This window comes from Oncorhynchus clarkii, chromosome 18 (assembly GCF_045791955.1).
Source record: "Oncorhynchus clarkii lewisi isolate Uvic-CL-2024 chromosome 18, UVic_Ocla_1.0, whole genome shotgun sequence".
Taxonomy (NCBI): domain Eukaryota; kingdom Metazoa; phylum Chordata; class Actinopteri; order Salmoniformes; family Salmonidae; genus Oncorhynchus; species Oncorhynchus clarkii.
This window is the reverse complement of record NC_092164.1, coordinates 52,083,552-52,105,014: the sequence shown is the minus strand read 5'-3', so window position 1 is coordinate 52,105,014 and position 21,463 is coordinate 52,083,552. Positions and strand designations below refer to the sequence as shown.

General features: G+C 43.4%; 1 protein-coding gene across 8 annotated transcripts; it reads left to right on the top strand.

Annotated features, from left to right (window-relative positions):
- The first annotated feature begins 1,077 nt into the window (after positions 1–1,077).
- Positions 1,078–21,457, top strand: LOC139373674 (hyccin PI4KA lipid kinase complex subunit 1). 8 transcript variants are annotated; one of them, XM_071114513.1, is made up of 13 exons: positions 1,078–1,267; positions 5,553–5,637; positions 7,269–7,370; positions 7,593–7,775; positions 8,088–8,168; positions 8,329–8,444; positions 8,567–8,662; positions 10,787–10,903; positions 13,465–13,552; positions 13,802–13,908; positions 15,629–15,687; positions 17,845–18,144; positions 18,900–21,457. In XM_071114513.1, exons 2-12 carry the CDS (start codon positions 5,587–5,589, stop codon positions 18,123–18,125), a joined length of 1,281 nt encoding a protein of 426 aa, XP_070970614.1. In that variant the 5' UTR covers positions 1,078–1,267; positions 5,553–5,586; the 3' UTR covers positions 18,126–18,144; positions 18,900–21,457. The 8 variants fall into 8 exon arrangements, with proteins under 8 accessions (XP_070970614.1, XP_070970617.1, XP_070970611.1 ...); XM_071114516.1 differs by having other exon boundaries at positions 17,845–18,159; XM_071114512.1 differs by having other exon boundaries at positions 1,095–1,267; positions 17,845–18,153.
- The last annotated feature ends 6 nt before the right edge of the window (positions 21,458–21,463 follow it).

The window sequence follows — 21,463 nt, the reverse complement described above, 5'->3', positions numbered from 1 at the left end:
TATAATTAAGCAATAAGGCCCATACCACAGCTAAGGGCTGCTCTTTCATTTTAGTAATTTAGCAGATGCTGTTATCCAGAGTGATTTACATGAGCAATTAGGGTTAAATACCTTGGCCAAGGGCACTTCAACATATGTTTCACCCAGTTGGCTTGGGGATTCAAACCAGTGACCCTGACCCAACGCTCTTAACCACTAGGCTACCTGCCGACAACGCAACATGGAGTGCCTGGACACAGCCCTTAGCCGTGGTATCCCATTTGTGACGTAATTAGAGCAGTAAAAATTAATGTTTTGTATATGGTCTGATATAGCACGGATGTCAGCCAATCAGCATTCAGGGCTCGACCACCCAGTTTATAATTATTATTACAGACCTACCATAACTCATTTTTATATAATGGAACCGGCAGTAATAACCATGTACATACAATTTATAATCCAGCATATTATAAATACATACCCTTTAAAGAGTTGACAACATAGCTGCTACTCTCTGTTATTATCTATGCATAGCCACATTAATTACCCTACCTGCATGTACATAATTACCTCAATTACCCCCTGACACTGGTGCCCACACATTGACTCTGAACCGGTATCCACTGTATATAGCCCCGCTATTGTTATTTACTGCTGCTCCTTAATTGTTTGTTTTTCTTATCTATTACTTTTTTGGGTGTTTTTCTTAAAGTAAGCATTTCACTGTAAGGTCTACTACACCGGTTGTATTCGGCGCTCGTGACAAATAAAAATAGATTTGATTTAATACGGAACATAGTATACTTTCCTTTTTACTTTAAAAAAAAAAACTTTTTACTTTTTACTTTTTAGTATACTTTCCTGTTTAATTTAAAAGTTACAACTAACTATAAAATATGATGGCTAAAACACAAAGGTCATAAATCATATAACTATGACCATTGCCGGACTGTCAAACAGCGATGACAGCGACAATCTACCCTATTTGTAAAAATTATTATGTCCCGCCCCTACACCAAATTTAATTGGTCGCTATTTCTGAAGGCGCGGTTCTTACTTTTTATACTGCTTAGCCATTGGCTTACCATTCCTGCCATTCCGAATTAGTCCTTCTCGAGTTCACTCTAGTGTTGGCGAGTGGTGGGAGTAAATGAAAATGGAGGTTTTGATGTGGATTAATGATTTAGCTTGCTAGTGTCTTTATGGAGTAATTGATATCTACCCATTTCCTCGGACGGAACAATAGTGGACTTGGAGACAAAGGAAATCTCGAGATAGCATGATAGTAAGTAAACAAACAACTTTCCAGCCAGCTAGTTAGTTCGTCTTTTTGGAGAGCGCTTTCTGCATGCACATTTTCAGTTTGAAACCTGGCGGATTCGGCTAGAGATTATGTCGAGCTCGGAAGCATATAAATTAGCTAGATCTGCTAGCGACCTCACACAAAGTAATTTGCGAGAATAGTTAAATAGCTACAGTTTGTATGTAGCGAGCTTGTGTATAGCTGTCGACCAGACTTGCGAAGCTGTGTGAAAGGTGAAGGATCTTGCCCGCTAGCATCTAGCTAGCCAACTGACAGGCGTGAAGTGAAACTCTAACAATTAGCAGCTAACTTAGTTCCGTCACTACGTTGGTCAGCAAGCTAGCTATCAGGTTTAACTGTCATTGGCCTGAAAAGCCCAGGACAGCTTCCTTAGCCAGAAGGCTGTCAAAAAGTTTGTCCCTCAGCTCGTCTTCTGGTTAGCTAGCTAGCAAGTACCCATAGTCTAATTTCAAGCAGTATCCTTTTCAGTCAGTCAGTGGTTTAGTCTCCACATGATGTAGCTAAATGATGATGGCAAGGATGATGTTTATAGTGATGGTCTAACTACTGCTTAGGGTTTCTGCCGGTGGATATTGTGGCTGTACGCTGATCAATAGTCCTGTAGGATCGATCAGTGGTGGGCACTACATAGGTGTGGGTGTGTACCCTATACGGAGTCTTTAGCCAGTTGTCTGTGTTCGCTCTGTCAAGCATGTTTGATTAAAATCCTTTGTTTCATTATCAATGTTGCTGTTACACACACACGTGTGTGTGTGTGTGTGTGCGCGCGCGCGCGCTCTCTGCCCTGCCTGTCGGGCAGGTTGAGTAATGCATTGTTCAGATTTTTGCAATAGCTGACATGTGACGCAGCTTTCCTCAGTAAAGCCCTAGAGACTGGCGAGAAACACGGCTCTAATGCAGTGGAACCTCTGTAGGATGGTACACACACGCACACACAGTCCCTCTGCTATACAGAATGATAGGACAGTTTGCCAAACAGCAGTATGAGGAGCTCTCTGTAAATATGATCAGGGCCGAGCCTGAGACAGAGGGGGATGAAGAAAGAGTGAGAGGGAGAGAGAACAGGAGTGTAGGCTGCTATAAGAAGATTCCAGCCTGTCCACTTTCTCTCTCAGAACCCACAGCTATCAGACCCCACACACACAGCTACTAATTAGAGTTAGGCACACTACTGCTGCTGGCAGAGAAACTACTGCGGGGGAAGGGGGGGTGCAGATTCTGCAGAATCGGGTGATTGAGCGATGAGGAGAGGAAGTCTGGAGGAAGTAAGAGGTTAGGATAGCGGGGGCATTATTTCCAAAGGAGAGGGAGATCTGCTAGGATTGTGTGTGTACTCGTGTGAGTGAGTATGAGGATGATGTAGACTATTTTCAGGACATTCCTTCACCTCATTTGGGCTACAGCGCTCTTTCTTTCTCGCTCCTCTGTTTCCTCTAGGGCATGGCACAATTATGACTGCCGTGTGTGTGTGTGTGTGTTTTACCCCGTAACACAGGAAAAAGTGGCTCGGGCAGCTTTTTCTTCTATCCTCCAAGCTCTCCAAAACAGGGTTTTCTGATTGGCCCATTCACTTCCTGGCTTTTGCTCCGGTCTGATAACATGCCAGAGCAGCCCTTGGCTTGCCCTGTCCGTTTTTCACTTGTTCACTTCCTTGATTCATAAGGATTAAGACGTGTAATACATATGGTGGAAAATTGCTTTGAACACGGCTAGCCCTTGCTTACACTAACCCATTGTTTTTAAGTGCGTGGGGAGGAGTGCATTCTTTGAGAGAAAGGACAGAGAATTGGGACGCATCATAGTGTGAGTAGGCCTATGTATTGGAAAGGGATGTCATAGTGAGTGAGTTGTCTAGGAGGAGTGGGTGGATGTGTCTGTTCTGTGTGCGTTGGTATACAGTCTTGCGATAAAATATCTTCTACTGACAGCGCAGTAAGTAGTGTGTTGTGTAATAACATTGATTCAGAATAGCTTGTTCTCCAGTTAGCCAGTATAAGAGTATGTGATTGGCTGTGCTGTCTGTTAGCTTGTTTCTGATAGGCTGTGTTTATAGGACACGTTTGATGGTATTGGTGCTGTGATTGATAGATGGAGAAGAAACTACTACTGTGGACATCCACCTGGAGTGTGTGTGGCTGGCCTATTGATGTTAAAGGTTGTTTGTTTGGCTGCTACTCTTGTTTGGGCTTACTGTACCTCTCGGACCACACACACAGAGAAGATTAGAAGTGTAAACTAGCAGAGGAATGTGTTGTTTAAATAGAGAGGATTATGAGGAAAGGCTGCCTGTTTTAAGCTCTGTGGTAGGAACCTAGAGGTCAGTGTGTGTGTGAGACCGTGAATGGAGTCTTTGTGATTGCAGTTATAACCGGTTGGCAGGCTCTCTGAAACAGGTTTTGTGAAACATGGAGGTGAATATTAGAATACACACACACACGCCCACGTTCCTGTTTGGTGTTGGGCAATATTGACCAGCCGCCTCGCAACACTCCGACTGTGTCTCCACCTATACTAACAAAAATAAAAACGCAAAATGCAACAATTTCAAAGATTTGTACTGAGTTACAGTTCATAATGAGGAAATCAGTCAATTTAAATAAATGTATTAAGCCCTAATCTATGGAGTTCACATGACTGGGAATATAGATATGCATCTGTTGTCATAGAAAATGGGCCTCACAATGGGCCTCAGGATTTCGTTACAGTATTTTTGTGCATTAAAATTTCCATTGGTAAAATGCAATTGTGTTCATTGTCCTCTCAATAACCATAACTCCACGACCACCATGGGGCACTCTGTTTGTTTACAACGTTGACATCAGCAAACGGCTCGCCCACACGACGCCGTTCACATGGTCTGTGGTTGTGAGGTCGGTTGGACATACTGCTAAAGTGACATTGGAGGCGGCTTATGGTAGAGAAATGAACATAAAATTATTTGACAACAGCTCTGGTGGACATTCCTCCAGTCAACATGCCAATTGCACGCTCCTTTAACTTGAGACATCTGTTCCATTGTGTTGTGTGACAAAACTGCACATTGTAATGATCATGCAGTTTAATCAGCTTCTTGATATGCCACACCTGTCAAGTGGATGGATTTATCTTGGCAAAGGGGAAATGCTCACTAACAGGGATGTAAACAAATTTGTTCACAACATTTGAGAGAAATAAGCTTTTTGTGTGTATGGAACATTTCTGTGATCATTTATTTCAGCTCATGAAACATGGGAGCAGCACTTTACATGCTGCTTTAGCTCGGTGATCCCCCGGTACCATGGTCAACGTTTGGTCATTATGTCTTCTAGTCTAGTAGGCCAGATCTGAGCTCATGGAAACACACTGTAGATGGATGATATTTGCATGATTCATCTAGCTCTGTTTATACCATACGAGGAGCTGTGTGTGTGCGTGACTTTGTGTGTAGTCTCGTGGAACCAGACCAATGCGTTGTGTTTGTGTGACATCATGTGAATGTAAATAATCTTAAGAAGTAGTTGAAGAAAGAATAATTCCAATCTGAGCACATGTTCCTGCATGAGAGTTGTCTCTCTCACCCCCTCTTTTTCTCACTCTCTTCCCCTCTCTTTCTCACTCTTCCCCTCTCTTTCTTTCTCACTCTTCCCCTCTCTTTCTCTCTCTCTTCCCCTCTCTTTCTCACTCTCTTCCCCTCTCTTTCTCACTCTCTTCCCCTCTCTTTCTCACTCTCTTCCCCTCTCTTTCTCACTCTCTTCCCCTCTCTTTTTCACTCTCTTCCCCTCTCTTTTTCACTCTCTTCCCCTCTCTTTTTCACTCTCTTCCCCTCTCTTTTTCACTCTCTTCCCCACTCTTTTTCACTCTCTTCCCTTCTCTTTCACACGGTGTGTGGACATGGTCCATCTCCTCTCCTTGCACCCACTTCTCACGACACACACACACACCACACAGATGCAGTGCTGTACTTCATTGTCTTGAACAAACATATCAAATCCATGAGGGGAGTGATGGAGACATGGATGGGGGAGTGGGGGCTTAGCACTGTTTTCCTCCCTATCTCTCTCACACACACTCTTATGTAACTGCGGGAGAGCCTGAAGTAACATTATAAGGAGAGAGTGAGGGAGAGTGCTGTTGATAGTGAGAGAGGTGTGAAACAGCAGAGATTGTGTGAAGCTGTAACTAAGGGAGAGTGAGGGAAAGAGAGATGGATTTTGTATTGTGTGTCTGTCTTAGAGTGTACTAACAACCGTCTCTCTTTGCTTCCCAGGTAGAGGTGTGTCCACAACAGCAGATGAGGGAAGATGTTGGCTATGGACCAAGGAGTGGTGGAGGAGTGGCTGTCAGAGTTTAAGGTGTGTGTCTGTCAGTCAGGTTTTCCATTAGCCGGTAAGCTTTTACCCCCCCCCCCCCCAAGCCCATAAATAAAAAAATAATGCCTTTTAGCCTATTCATTGATGGAAATACCAGTCGCTGGAAATGCATTTGACCGGTCTTATCGGTCTCTTGGTTCATTTGCATAATTTTGTGGAATTAAATTGGTGCGTGTGTATTTTCGTTGGTCATTCATTACGTGTCTTATTTATCACACGCACAGCAAACGGATACAGAGCCTGTATATGAGCGGAAAATCAGCGCGAGAGCTGCTGCTACAGCTGATCACACAGCTCGTTCGTTGTTAATGGGGTAAAGCATGCTTCTATAAGCCCAATCATTACGCCACAATTGGAAAAGCCATTGCGTATTTAAAATAGTTTTGATGTCGACAATTAAAAAATATATAATTATTATTATTTTTTTTCCTCAACTGGTAATTGAAGCTTGCTTCCCATTCGCTATTCAAGTACATAGACAATGATAGGCAGGCTTTAATCCATCACACACCGCTTTACAATGAGCTGGAGGCAGTATGCATTTTGAAAACATATTCTTAATTGTTTGAAATCTGAACATTTTACATCATATTATGAGGCATGTCTTACCTTGCTTCAAAGTAGCCTAGACAAAAGTATTTTATAAAGACTTCCCTATGCCATTGAAACCAGTAGCTATTGGTTTTCAAATCAATTTTCTTTCATTGTCCTTTAGCCAAACTTCCATCCTAATCATATTAGCAACCAATGCTAGTTGCATCTTTAGATCTCCCTTTTTCGACATTTGTAAATTATATTTTCGTCTGTCATATGAAACTGCTGATGTGCGGTGTGCTTTTGACAACTGTTGTCCCGCTAATTGCATTATGCAACGAACATTTGCGCTTAGCATACTGCCTTGTCTGCATTGCTGAGCTTATACTGTGAAGAAATAATAGTTAATCAACATTTTTATGCTAAATGTTCTGATCTGTTGCGTCAGCCTCTTTTTAAAGATGTTTTGGTGAAGTCTAGGCCTACTGGTTGTGTGAATTTTGGGATCTATCGTCCTACAACTGTCCTAGAATCTGTTTGGAATAGGCTATTTCTTTCTCGCACAGAACGACAAGCTGACCAATAGAATAGGTCAACTTTTCTACTATGGGGGATAGGCTAGTGATTTTGCTGTTCGTTACTCGTCTTGTTGGCTGAGGAAAAGTACATCTTCAAAGTATGCATCAGAATTCGGTAAGAAGGAAGCACGCCGTTGCATCCTCGAGTTGCATGTTCTGTTAAGATGCATTACCATAATCTAAGTGTGAATTCTGTCATTCTGAACACCGTGGGTGGTCGCCCTAGTGTGTTATGCACCCAATGAATATGGGTCCAGAAAATTCAATTCTGCCTGTCCGCTGTCTGACGCCACATTTTCCTCACGGAAACACTGGTGTGTTTGTTTATGTGTGTTAGGGGAGTGCCAGTATCACTGTCTCCTCATCAGTGTTCACTGTATCTCTGTCTGTCAGCACACACACACACACACACACACAAACGTAGATGTGTGGGCTTAGTACACACCTGTTATTTCCAGGTTGCCCCGGGTACAGAGTGTTGATCTGTGTGATTGTGTACAGACCCTTCCTGACAGTGCAGTGTCCAGCTACGCAGCGTCTCTGAAGGAGAAAGGCTCCCTGGTCCCAGCGCTCTACAAAGTCATCAGGGAGAACTACAGTGATGTACGTACTACACACACGCACATACAACGTTAATGCATACACTGATACAATCCGTTTCCACTAGCATTGCTACATTCTGCAAAAATGCTCACCAGGAGCTTTTGGACTTTGCTAAATATCCAGCTAATGAAACACTAACAACCTAGATATTTAACAGAACTAAGCTAAAATGTCAAAAAGTGAACTCTCCCTCAAACCCTCTGCTCTATATCTATCTTCTAGTTGTTGGAGCCAGTGTGTCACCAGTTGTTTGAGTTCTATCGTAGCGGAGAACCACGGCTGCAGCGGTTTGTTCTCCAGTTCCTCCCTGAGCTGCTCTGGTCCCTCCTCCTGGCTCCTTCTGCAGCCAGGGACCCACATACCTCTGGCTGTATAGAGGCCCTGCTACTGGGGATATATAATCTGGTGAGATACACACACCCACATTCTAACACACACTTTCAGGAGGGTGTTGGGGGGTTAGCAATTAGAGCTTTCTCGCTCTCGTTCTCGCTGTCTGTCTCAGAATAGCAGAGTAGGTCAGCTGTCATTCAGCATCCTGTCACAGCTATTACTCATCCTGACATTAACATCTCTGACATCGCCTAACAGGCCTTTACACACAGACACACACACAGACAGACACCACTGAGACACTGCTTCGCTTTAAGGTGTACTCTTTAAAATAGCTTTTATTTCCCTCGCCCACACACTGACATTCTCTCTTTCTCTCTGTAGGAGATTGTAGATAAGGACGGACAGAGTAAAGTCCTTTCTTTCACTGTCCCTTCCCTCTCCAAACCCTCAGTCTACCACGAGGTAAGTACACCTTTCAAGTCAGTCTTTCTCTATGAACATGGTATATGGATGGGGTTGGATAACTATTAAATCCTCCCTAGATGAGAGTTTATAATCCATGACCATCTTTAAATAACTTTTTATAGATCAAGTTAGTAATATGAATAAACCCTTCCCCCAGCCCTCCACCATTGGCTCCCTGGCGTTGACGGAAGGGGCTCTAGCTAATCATGGGCTGCGTAGAGTGGTGTACAGCGGGCCTCACCTACAGAGAGAAACCTTCACGGCTCAGAACAGGTCAGACAGTTATGGTTGAATTGGAGCTGGGCTGCAGTGTGATGTATTTGTTTTATGTCAATTTGGCTGAAGTGCTTAAGATCTTGGTTTGTGTTAACGTTGCTGTGTGTGTGTGTGTGTAGGTTCGAGGTGCTGACCTTCCTGCTGCTGTGTTACAATGCAGCTCTCAGCTACATGACCTCCTCATCTCTGCAGTCCCTCTGCCAGCTCAGCTCCAGGTAACACACACACACGCTCCCCTGCCAGCATCCGCTTATTTGATCCTCTTAAAGACTTTAGCGGAGAACTGGGCCAAGATACTACCACTTTCCCTGAGAGCCTAGGACACACACACACACACACACAAGGTCTCTGTCTGAGGAGTTGTTAATCTGCTGGCAGTGGTTGAGCATTAGTGTGATGAACACTGAGCTAAAGAGAGACAGAGGTGATCAACTCACTGCAGTTCTACTCTTTGCCTTAGAGCAGGTATTCCAAAACTGGGGTACGTTTAATGCCATCGGGGGTACGGCAAATAAAAATGTGATTCACATTTGGTTGAGTTTTAAATTGTTTGTCACCCGAGTAGCCTCGTTTCACTGACAACAATAAAATGAAACTATCTAGTGTTCAGCAAAATAACAACACAAAGTCAAATACAGGTAGCCTAATAATTAACATCTAATCACACTAACCGTTACTCTCTTGCGGGAAATCCACTAACGGTCCGTATGTAGCCAAACGCAGCTGCTGCTCATGTTGGTATCTGTACTGATAGCACAAAAGCCATGACAGGAAGACATAGTGGAGTGGTTACGTGCGTGTAAGCAGTTGCTCCCGACGCTACTTGGGTACACTGCAGCATCCACCGAGAGGCTCTTGGGTACACTGCAGCATCCACCGAGAGGCTCTTGGGTACACTGCAGCATCCACTGAGCGGCTCTTACTGCCAAGGGAATGACTGACAGCTTGAAATACATTTTGGACACTACAGTGAAAATGGTTAACTTTGTTAAAGCAAGGCTCCTGAATTCTTGTGTATTTTCTGCATAATGCAATGATATGGGTAGCAACCATGTAACGCTTTTACAACATACAGAAGTGCGCTGGTTATCAAGGGGCAAAGTATTGACACGTTTTTTTGAATTGAGAAACGATCTTAAAGTTTTCTTTACTGTCCATAATTTTCACTTGTCTGACTGTTTGCATGATGACGAATTTCTCACACGACTGGCCAGTCTGGGTGATGTTTTTTCTTGCCTGAATGATCTGAATCTAGGATTACAGTGACTCTTCTCAACTATATGCAATGTGAGGGACCAAATTGAGGCTATGATTAAGAAGTTGGAGCTATTTTCTGTCTTCATTAACAAGGACAACACACAGGTCTTTCCATCATTGTATGATTTTTTTTGTGTGCAAATGAACTCAAGCTTACGGACAATGTCAAATGTGATATAGCGAAGCTCCTGATTGAGATGGGTCCGCAATTACATAGGTACTTTCCCGAAACGGACAAAACGAACAACTGGATTCGTTATCCCTTTCATGCCCTGCCTCCAGTCCACTTACCGATATCTGGATAAGAGAGCCTCATTGAAATTGCAACAAGTGGTTCTGTGAAAATTGAATTTAATCAGAAGCTACTGTCAGATTTTTGGATAGGGCTGCGCTTCCGCTCATAAGACACTGATGCCATTTGCAACCACGTACCTATGTGAGAGTGGATTCTCGACCTTCACTAGCATTAAAACTAAATGCAGGCACAGACTGTGTGTGGACAATGATTTAAGACTGAGACTCTCTCCAATGCAACCCAACATTGCAGAGTTATGTGCATTCTTTCAAGCACACCTTTCTCATTCACCTGTGGTGAGTTATTCACAATGTTTGATGAACAAATAAGGTTTTATCTGTAAGATGGCTACATAAAGAGCAATTATTGAATTATTTTTTTGTGCCCTGGTCCTATAAGATCTCTGTCACTTCCCATGAGCCAGCTTGTGACAATTCATACTCATTCTTATGTTTAATAAATGTATTGTGTAGTGTGTGGCAGGCTTACAATGATGGCAAAAAAACATGAGAGTGCGCAGACCCTGGTGCTAGAGGGGGTTTGCAGCTAGAGGTTGAATGTTTGAAGGGGTACGGGACTATAAAACGTTTGAACCACTGATCTAGAGGAATCTGGCTGCTTGAAGAAACACAACAGTATATTATGGATGGCATGGATTTTTCAAATCATCCTGGTCTTTTATGAAGAAACTCTCGAAGCTTGTAATTTGTGTTCTGGTTGGTGGCTGTGTTCTCTGTACTGTGATTGGTTGAATTACGGTATTCTCTGCTCTTTGATTGATCTACAGGGTGTGTATCTGTGGTTACCCGCGGCAACAGCTAAGGAGGTATAAAGGCATCAGCTCTCGTCTGACCGTCACCTCTGAGTTCCTGGTCCAACTCATCACTGGGATACATTACGCACTGTGAGAAAACACACACACTATCCCTAACCTCTAACCATGAAACCAGCCTCCTTCACTCACGCTGCCAAACATACCCTCGTAAAACTGGCTATCCTACCTATCCTTGACTTCGGCGATGTCATTTACAAAATAGCCTCCAACACTCTACTCAGCAAACTGGATGCAGTCTATCACAGTGCCATCCGTTTTTGTCACCAAAGCTCCATATACTACCCATCACTGCGACCTGTATGCTCTCATTGGCTGGCCCTCGCTACATATTTGTCTCCAGACCCACTGGCTCCAGGTCATCTATAAGTGTTTGCTAGGTAAAGCTCTGCCTTATCTCAGCTCACTGGTCACCATAACAATACACACCCGTAGCAGTCGCTCCAGCAGGTATATTTCACTGGTCATCCCCAAAGCCAACACCCCCTTTGGATGCCTTTCCTTCCAGTTCTCTGCTGCCAATGACTGGAACGAATTGCAAAAATCACTGAAGCTGGAGACTTATACAGTGGGACAGTGGGGCAAAAAAGTATTTAGTCAGCCACCAATTGTGCAAGTTCTCCCACTTAAAAAGATGAGAGAGGCCTGTAACTTTCACCATAGGTACACTTCAACTATGACAGACAAAATGAGAAAGAAAAATCCAGAAAATCCCATTGTAGGATTTTTAATGAATTTATTTGCAAATTATGGTGGAAAATAAGTATTTGGTCAATAACAAAAGTTTATATCAATACTTTGTTATATACCCTTTGTTTGCAATGACAGAGGTCAAACGTTTTCTGTAAGGCTTCACAAGGTTTTCACACACTGTTGCTGGTATTTTGGCCCATTCCTCCGTGCAGATCTCCTCTAGAGCAGTGATGTTTTGAGGCTGTTGCTGGGCAACACGGACTTTCAACTCCCTCCAAAGATTTTCTATGGGGTTGAGATCTGGAGACTGGCTAGGCCACTCCAGGACCTTGAAATGCTTCTTACGAAGCCACTCCTTCGTTGCCCGGGCGGTGTGTTTGGGATCATTGTCATGCTGAAAGACCCAGCCACATTTCATATTCAATGCCCTTGCTGATGGAAGGAGGTTTTCACTCAAAATCTCACGATACATGGCCCCATTCATTCTTTCCTTTACACGGATCAGTCGTCCTGGTCCCTTTGCAGAAAAACATTCCCAAAGCATGATGTTTCCACCCCCATGCTTCACAGTAGATATGGTGTTCTTTGGATGCAACTCAGCATTCTTTGTCCTCCAAACATGACGAGTTGAGTTTTTACCAAAAAGTTATATTTTGGTTTCATCTGAATATATGACATTCTCCCAGTCTTCTTCTGAATCATCCAAATGCTCTCTAACAAACAGACGGGCCTGGACATGTACTTGCTTAAGCAGGGGGACACGTCTGGCACTGCAGGATTTGAGTCCCTGGCGGCGTAGTGTGTTACTTGATGGTAGGCTTTGTTACTTTGGTCCCAGCTCTCTGCAGGTCATTCACTAGGTCCCCCCGTGTGGTTCTGGGATTTTTGCTCACCGTTCTTGTGATCATTTTGACCCATGGGGTGAGATCTTGCGTGGAGCCCCAGATCGAGGGAGATTATCAGTGGTCTTGTATGTCTTCCATTTCCTAATAATTGCTCCCACAGTTGATTTCTTCAAACCATGCTGCTTACCTATTGCAGATTCAGTCTTCCCAGCATGGTGCAGGTCTACAATTTTGTTTCTGGTGTCCTTTGACAGCACTTTGGTCTTGTCCATAGTGGAGTTTGGAGTGTGACTGTTTGAGGTTGTGGACAGGTGTCTTTTATACTGATAACAAGTTCAAACAGGTGCCATTAATACAGGTAACGAGTGGAGGACAGAGGAGCTTCTTAAAGAAGAAGTTACAGGTCTGTGAGAGCCAGAAATGTTGCTTGTTTGTAGGTGACCAAATACGTATTTTCCACAATAATTTGCTAATAAATTCATTAAAAATCCTACAATGTGATTTTCTGGATTTTTTTTCTAATTTTGTCTGTCATAGTTGAAGTGTACCTATGACGAAAATTACAGGCCTCTCTCATCTTTTTAAGTGGGAGAACTTGCACAATTGGTGGCTGACTAAATACTTTTTTGCCCCACTGTATCTCCCTCACCAACTTTAAGCATCGGCTGTCAGAGCAACTCACTGCAGCTCTACACAGCCCATCTGTAAATAGCCCATCCAACCAACTACCTACCTCATCCCATATTTGTTTTTATTGACTTTTTTGCTCTTTTACACCAGTATTTCTACTTGCACATCAATCACTCCAGTGTTAATTTGCTAAATTGTAATTACTTGTAATTACTTTTTATTGCCTTACCTCCTTACTTCATTTGCACACACTGTATGTATATAGACTTTTTCTATTGTATTATTGACTGTACGTTTGTTTATTCCATGTGTGTAACTCTGTGTTGTTTGTGACACACTGGTTTGCTTTATCTTGGCCAGGTCGCAGTTGTAAATGAGAACTTGTTCGCAACATGCCTACCTGGTTAAATAAAATAAAAAACCCTACCCTGTGAACGAGAGGGTTGATTAGTTTGTGTGTTCCAGGTGTAATGGGGAGATGGACCTGGGTTCCAAGGCGCTGGATGATGTTCTGTACCGAGCTCAGCTAGAACTGTACCCTGAAGCTCTACTGGTGGGTGACATCACACACAAACACACACAGGTGTGTGCCAGGACACCGACCTCTCCCATGTCATGTCACCAGAGGGTGTGTGTGTGGTGCCTGTAATCCCACAGTGTTAAAACATAGAGATGTTAATCTGTAATCCTGAAGGCTGCTTCATCAAACCTCAGGCAGCGGTTCTTCAACAGTACCGTAGACACACACACACAGAGCATCCTGTGGTTGTTGTCAGTACTTAACATTGTGTGTGTTATTTAGGTGGGTAATGCCATCAAGTCGTCCCAACAGTGTGCTGCGCTGAAGTCTGGCGCTAGTAAAGAAGGAGCTCGCAGCATTCAGGTGGAGATCACTCCTACTTCCTCTAGGTACGTATGTACTCTCTATCTACACAGTATATTTCCTCTAGGTATGTGCAGTGCCTTCAGAAAGTATTCATACCGCTTGAGTTGTTCCACATTTGTTGTTACAGCCTGCCTTCAAAATGGATTCAATTGTTTATTTTTCTCACGCATCTACACACAATATCACATAATGAAAAAGTGTTATTTTTGGGGGGTGAAAGTGAAATACAGATATCTAGTTTATACTGAACAAAAATATAAACGCAACATGCAAAAAATTACAATATTTTACTGAGTTACAGTTCATATAAGGAAATCAGTAAGTTGGAATAAATTAATTAGGACCGACTCCATGCATTACACATGACTGGGAATACAGATATGCATCTGTTGGTCACAGATACATAACAAATAAATGGGCCTCAGGATCTTGTCACGGTATCTCTGTGCGTTAAAATTGCCATCAATAAAATGCAATTGTGTTTGTTGCCCATAGCTTATACCGTAACTCCACCCCCACCATGGGGCACTCGTACACGCAGTCTGTGGTTGGGAGGGTAGTTGGACGTACTACAAAACATTATGCTCTCAGGCAACAGCTCTGGTGGGCATTCCTGCAGTCCAATTGCATGGACTGCAGGAATTGTTCCCAGCACAAGGTGCTGTAATGATCATGCTGTTTAATGAACTTCTTGACATACCACACCAGTCAGGTGGATTCATTCTTTTGGCAAAGGGAAAATGCTCACTAACAGGGATGTAAAACAAATGTTGTTTTTATTTCAGCTCATAAGACATGGGACCAACACTTGTTGTGTTTTTATATTTTTGTTCAGTGTACGTAAGTATTCACACCTCTGAGTCAATCATTTGTAGAAACACCTTTGGCAGCGATTACAGCTGTGAGTCTTTCTGGGTAAGTCTCTTAAGAGCGTTCCACACCTGGATTGTGTAACATTTGTCCATAATTCTTTAAGCTCTATCAAATTGTTTGTTGATCATTGCTAGACAGCCATTTTCTGGTCTTGCCATAGATTTTTTAAGTAGATTTAAGTTAAAACTGTAAATCGGCCATTGTGTGTAGGTCAGAGACAGACTTTTTTTCCCCCTTCTATTTAATAAATTTTTTATTCCGACTAACAGAACAATGTGGAATAAGTCAAGGGATGTGAATACTTTCTGAAGGCTCTGTATGTGTATATAATAAATATATCTACACAGTATACTTCCTCCAGGTACATTTTTATTTATTTCACCTTTATTTAACCAGGTATGCCAGTTGAGAACAAGTTCTCATTTACAACTGCGACCTGGTCAAGTTAAAGCAAAGCAGTGCGACACAAACAACAGAGTTAGACATGGAATAAACAAACATATAGTCAATAGTCTATATACAGTGTGTGCAAATGAGGTAGGATAAGGGAGGTAAAGGCAATAAATAGGCCTTAGTCGCGAAATAATTACATTGCAGCAATTAAACACTGGGAGTGATTGATGTGCAGAAGATGAGTATGCATGTAGAGATACTGGGGTGCAAAGGAGATCAATAAAATACAGTATACACAGTATCCATTTTGATCTATAGTCATAGGTTCATAGATTGATCGTTATTTTTTTAGTGGAAAATTGTCTTTTGTATTTTCATGTTTTTTTATGGATGATTTTGATAAACTGCATTTTATATTGATTTTCCTGTTTACCTCTTTTGAACTACTAATAATTGAATGTGAATTCCCTCCTGTAGGATTTCACGGAATGCGGTCACGTCACTCTCTATCAGAGGACACCGCTGGAAACGACATGGTAAGGCTCTGACGGATGGACGGACGGTTTAGAAACTCTAACCTAGAGTCAGTAGGGTATCTGGCCTGTTATCTGTAGCTGGTTGTGATTATAGACATTAGGCTGTCTGTCTGCAATAAGAGGTTCTCAGTTCCAGACCCTTCCCACTCACCCATCTCTACGGACTACTCTCTGCCGGAGTTCAGCATGCCATGGGTTCTCCGCATCAGGACGTTTTATTTAGCTTCTTGTCATTCACTACAGCTCTGCTCATCTGTCTTCTCTAGACATTATCACTGTCTGTACATGTTACCTAGACACATTATTACATTTAATGTTTACACATGATCACTGCCTCGTCTGTTTTAATAGTTTACTGTATGCATTATTATTCATGCATGTACAGTTTAAGTCGGAAGTTTACATACACCTTACATACACCAAATACATTTAAACTCGGTTTTTCACAACTCCTGACATTTAATCCCAGTAAAAATTCCCTGTCTTAGGTTAGTAAGGATCACCACTTTATTTTAAGAATGTGAAATGTCAGAATAATAGGAGAGTGATTTATTTCAGCTTGTATTTCTTTCATCACATTCCCAGTGGGTCAGAAGTTTACATACACTCAATTAGTATTTGGTAGCATTGCCTTTAAATTGTTTAACTTGGGTCAAACGTTTCGGGTGGCCTTCCACAAGCTTCCCACAATAATTTGGATGAATTTTGGCCCATTCCTCCTGACAGAGCTGGTGTAACTGAGTCAGGTTTGTAGGCCTCCTTGCTCGCACACGGTTTTTCAGTTCTGCCCACCCATTTTCTATAGGATTGAGGTTAGGGTGTTGCGATGGCCACTCCAATACCTTGACTTGGTTGTCCTTAAGCCATTTTGTCACAACTTTGGAAGTCGCTTGGGGTCATTGTCCATTTGTAAGACCCATTTGTGACCAAGCTTTAGCTTCCTGACTGATGTCTTGAGATATTGCTTCAATATATCCACAAAAGGTTCCTACCTCATGATGCCATCTATATTGTGAAGTGCACCATTTTCTCCTGCAGCAAAGCAAACCCACAGCATGATGCTTCCACCCCCGTGCTTCAAGGTTGGGATGGTGTTCTTCAGCTTGCAAGCATTCCCCTTTTTCCTCAACATAACGATGGTCATTATGGCCAAACAGTTCTATTGTTTCATCAGACCAGAGGACATTTCTCCAAAAAGTACGATCTTTGTCCCCATGTGCAGTTGCGAACCGTAGTCAGGCTTTTTTTTGGCGGTTTTGGAGCAGTAGCTTCTTCCTTGCAGAGCGGCCTTTCAGGTTATGTCAATATAGGACTCGTTTTACTGTGGATATAGATATTTTTGTTCCTGTTTCCTCCAGCATCTTCACAAGGTCCTTTGCTGTTGTTCTGGGATTGATTTGCACTTTTCGCACCAAAGTATGTTCATCTCTAGGAGACAGAACGCATCTCCTTCCTGAGGGGTATGATGGCTGCGTGGTCCCATGGTGTTTATACTTGCATACTATTGTTTGTACAGATGAACGTGGTACCTACAGGTGTTTGGAAATTGCTCCCAAGGATGAACCAGACTTGTGGAGGTCTACAATTGTTTTTCTGTGGTCTTGGCTGATTTCTTTTGATTTTCCCATGATGTCAAGCAAAGAGGCACTTAGTTTGAAGGTAGGCCTTGAAATACATCCACAGGTACACCTCCAATTGACTCAAATGATGCCAATTAACCTATCAGAAGCTTCTAAAGCCATGACATCATTTGGAATTTGCCTAGCTGATTAAATGCACAGTCAACTTAGTGTATGTAAACTTCTGGAATTGTGACACAGTGAAATAATCTGTCTGAACAATTGTTGGAAAATGTATCATGCTCAAAGTCCTGACCGTCTTGCCGAAACTATAGTTTGTTAACAAGAAATTTGTGGAGTGGTTGAAAAATGAGTTTTAATGACTCCAACCTAAGTGTATGTCAACTTCCGACTTCAACTGTACATTGTCACTGTATGCATGTGCAGTGTCACTATATTCTGTATACTGTGTGATCATCATGATTTTGTCTAGGATTTTTTTTTTCTCCATCACATTTATTTTACTGTCTGTGTGTGTCTCTTATCTGTGTCTTCGTGTGTGTGTGTTTTATATCTGTCTCCATCTCCATGACCCCAGAGTCCCAGGAGGTCAGTGTAGATGGTGACCCGGCGACCCCTGGAGGTCAAGGGTCATCCATCCCAGAGATCAGTGTGACGATGCCCAACGGAGACTCTCTACGACCCCGCGACCCCCGACCTTTAACCCAGTCAGAGCCTGAGCCGCTGGGGTCAGCCTCAGAGGTCAGCCCCACCCACGACCCCTGTCCTAGGGGTCAGGAGGTCAGGAGGCAGAAGTCTGTGAGGCGATTGGTGGACGAGAGTTCTGGGCCCTCCTCTGCAGGAAGGGCCCAGTACTAAGACCCTCCCCATCCCCGGGGTAACCTAAGTAACAGTGTGTGGAGGCGTGGTCTTCTCTAAGCATGACGGTTGATTGGTTGGCTGACTAACTTTCGCCGCACTGCGTTGCCTCCTGACATGTTCTCCGATTTACTCAGTTTGAGAGATCCCTTCCTCCTCATCACTCACTCCATCCATTTTCTCTCTCTCTGTGTGTGTGTGTGTGTGTGGGGGGGGGGGGGGGGTGGAGGTATTTTGGTCTCTAAAACGCCTAGCTCCAACACATCCCTGGGTTGCCGGGGGAGACAGACTGCTTTCTCCTGATTGGTTAGTTGCAGCAGCTGAGGACAATAGGCAGCTCTGGATTGGTCATTAGTCTCTTCGCCAGTATTTATTTTGTTTTAATTTCAGTATGTATATCAGTTCAGTGTGTCTGAAGGACCTGCCTATCTGTCTGTCTGCTGGTTTAAGATTGTAGATTGCAGTCAGATGTGAGTTGTTAGTCGTGTGTTTTGTGTGTGTGTGGTTGGTTGGTTGGTATGTGTGTTGCTTTCTACAACTCCTGCTGCCCAGACCTCTGCCTGTTGCTGTTCTCAGATAACTTATCAAGTATCAACGGGTAGTAGTTAACTAATCATAGCACCACTAACTGTAGTACAGCTGAATGGCAACCATGTAAATAGGTGTCTTTACTCACTACCAGGGTCAGCACCAGCCCACTTTACTGTCCTGTAGCCTGCTCTACTATTCTGTCTGTCATTTAACGATAACTAACCCCTCTCTCTATCTCTTTAGACGCAGTGGATTTGGGTTCCCCGGATGAGTTGATGGATATCTCTGAAGTGGACGAAGGGGTGTGGCCTACAGGAGGGGCTGGCCCGGACTCACTGACTCCACCTACCATCACTATCAGCAACAGCGTTACCCCTGGGGTGGGAGGGGCCAAGACAGGAAGCAGGAAGTGGCATCTAGGCGGACGGTCGCATAAGGAGAAGGAGGCTTGTCCTCCAGGGGGGCAGACCCTGGGCGAGAACCTGGATCTGTCAATCAAACGTCTGACGCTGACGTCCAGCCAATCGGTGCCCAAGGGTCCGAGCCATAGCGCACTGAGCAGCCTATCGCGTACAGCCAGCGCTGTGTTCTCACGCTCCTTTGAGGGAAACAACACCGGAGGAAACCGTGGCAACCCCGAGGCTGGCCGCTATTCGTGCAGTGGCAGCCTGCAGGAGGAGGAGTTAGGCTATCTAAGCCCCACCCCCAACCACAACCAGCGCTCGCCCAGCATCAGCGTGCACTTTAGGAGTGACCTGTGAACCCTGACCTCTAACTCTTGAGCTCTCACCCCCATCTCAATCCTCTAACCCCATGCCCCTGTACCTGTGACCTGTATTCCCAGCCTGCCAGAAGGACTGGAACACATTCCCTCTTCTCCCCCTCCTTTCCTCACCATCCCCCTTTATTTCCTATACATACCATTCTTCATCTCCTTCTCTTCTTCTTCAGTAGGACAGCTGCCCCCTCTAGAAACTGGCTTCTCTCCTACCCTTCCTCTCTCTCCAAAGCGAGAGCCTTGTGTGAGAGCAGGGAGCCTGTGTCCATCCCTCCGCCCTGGAACTACAGAACCACCAGACAGATCTGCAGACTGTTTTCTGAGAGGGTTTGGAAATTGAGTATTTAAGACTCTTGTTTGTCCTGTTTGGCTTTCTGTACATCCCTCCCGACCACGCCCCCATCACCGGGCAAGTACGGTGTTTGTGAGCTTGTGTGTGTGTGGGAGCTTGCATGTGAGTGTGAATGCAATAAAGTGTTGGCGACTGTTTTTAGAATAAAGGTTGCTGATTGCTGCAATGAACAAGGTGTGATACTCCCAAAAATAAAATGATAATAAATATAGTCTCTAGTGAAACTCTTTTTTTTTTTCCTCCTCTTTCCCCTCTCCTTACTCATCATGCACTAGGCCGTAGTGACTAGGGTTTGATCGAACCCTAACACAATGTGACCTCCACACTCCCATTGCCATAGCAAATATCTATTCATCCAGTCTGAATAATTCTGCATTCCACAAAAATGATTAAATGACAGACCACAAATGATAGAAACCAAAAATAATCATTAGTCTTTCATGTTCACATGTGAAGGATATTGATTGATGTCATCCTACTAGAAGCAATATTTATCTCTCTGTGGTTATTTTCTCCCAGGTCTGATCAACAAACAAGCTGATTGGGGTCATTTATGTTTCTCATCAATAAATTGATTGGGGATGGGTTTGTTAAGATTGTATGATAATGTATAAACTGTTTGTATGATGTAAAATGTGGAATTTTCCTATGACTTGGGTTTTTAAATATAGATGCAACAATATATCAAAAGCAGTGGGGCGCCTACCTGCTTACGGTATTGATATGCATAAGCAGGAAGTCACAAGGGTGTCAATGCTGATGTCATATTGCTGCGTCTACCTTTAACTGTGGTGTTCTATGTACGGCAGACAGTGGTTAGGAATGTGGTATTTTCCTACGAGAGGGAGAGCCAGTTGTTGTTTGAGCTGTATTGAATATCCTCAGTGTTAAAGAACAAGAAGAATCCAACCCAAACCTGCACGATACGTGCCTGACTCCCAAACCACACCACCACCAAACCGAACACACCCCTAGGTCTAGGAGTAGTGGTTATAGGGGCTAGGGAACATTGGTATGCTTATACAAGCTAGGGAATAGGTTTATAGGAGTTGGTTTGGGATTAGGCCTGTAAACTGTCCTCTCCTCCAATCCCTTTCTACTCTGAAGTATCAGTACAGTAATGTTGTGTTTGGTTGATCTTTATTGAGTGATTGGTTGATTTAACTTATTATATATTTTTTATGTTAACATGAACTTGACTGTGTTTGTCTGTTCTCTGGTTCATCATCACCTGCTTTATAACATAATGGAAATTGAGGATACAGACAAAGAACACGCTCCCTTTGAGGAGAGGCGCACTGGCAAATAATTTTAAGTCAACGATTGCACGACAGTCACACTCCATTTGGTGGCAATGAAGTTCACTGTGGTGCAGACGGAGAGAAGAGTGTCGGGTGTAGGTCATGTACTACTGGACATCTGAATGCAGAATAACGTCTGCCCTACTGGAACCTTTGTTCTAGAACCAGTGTTCTGTCAGTCTGTGTTCTAGATCTGTTTTTATATTCATACGGTGGAACAATAACAATCATGTTTCTGTATTCTGTTGCTTTATGGAATGTCATGAATCTGTACATATTGTTGTTGGACTTCAGTTGTTGGTTTGGCCTTTCTGTCTGAAGATAACGCTCTGCTAGAGCTACTCTGAGAATAAAATTGTTCTATATTTCATTATAT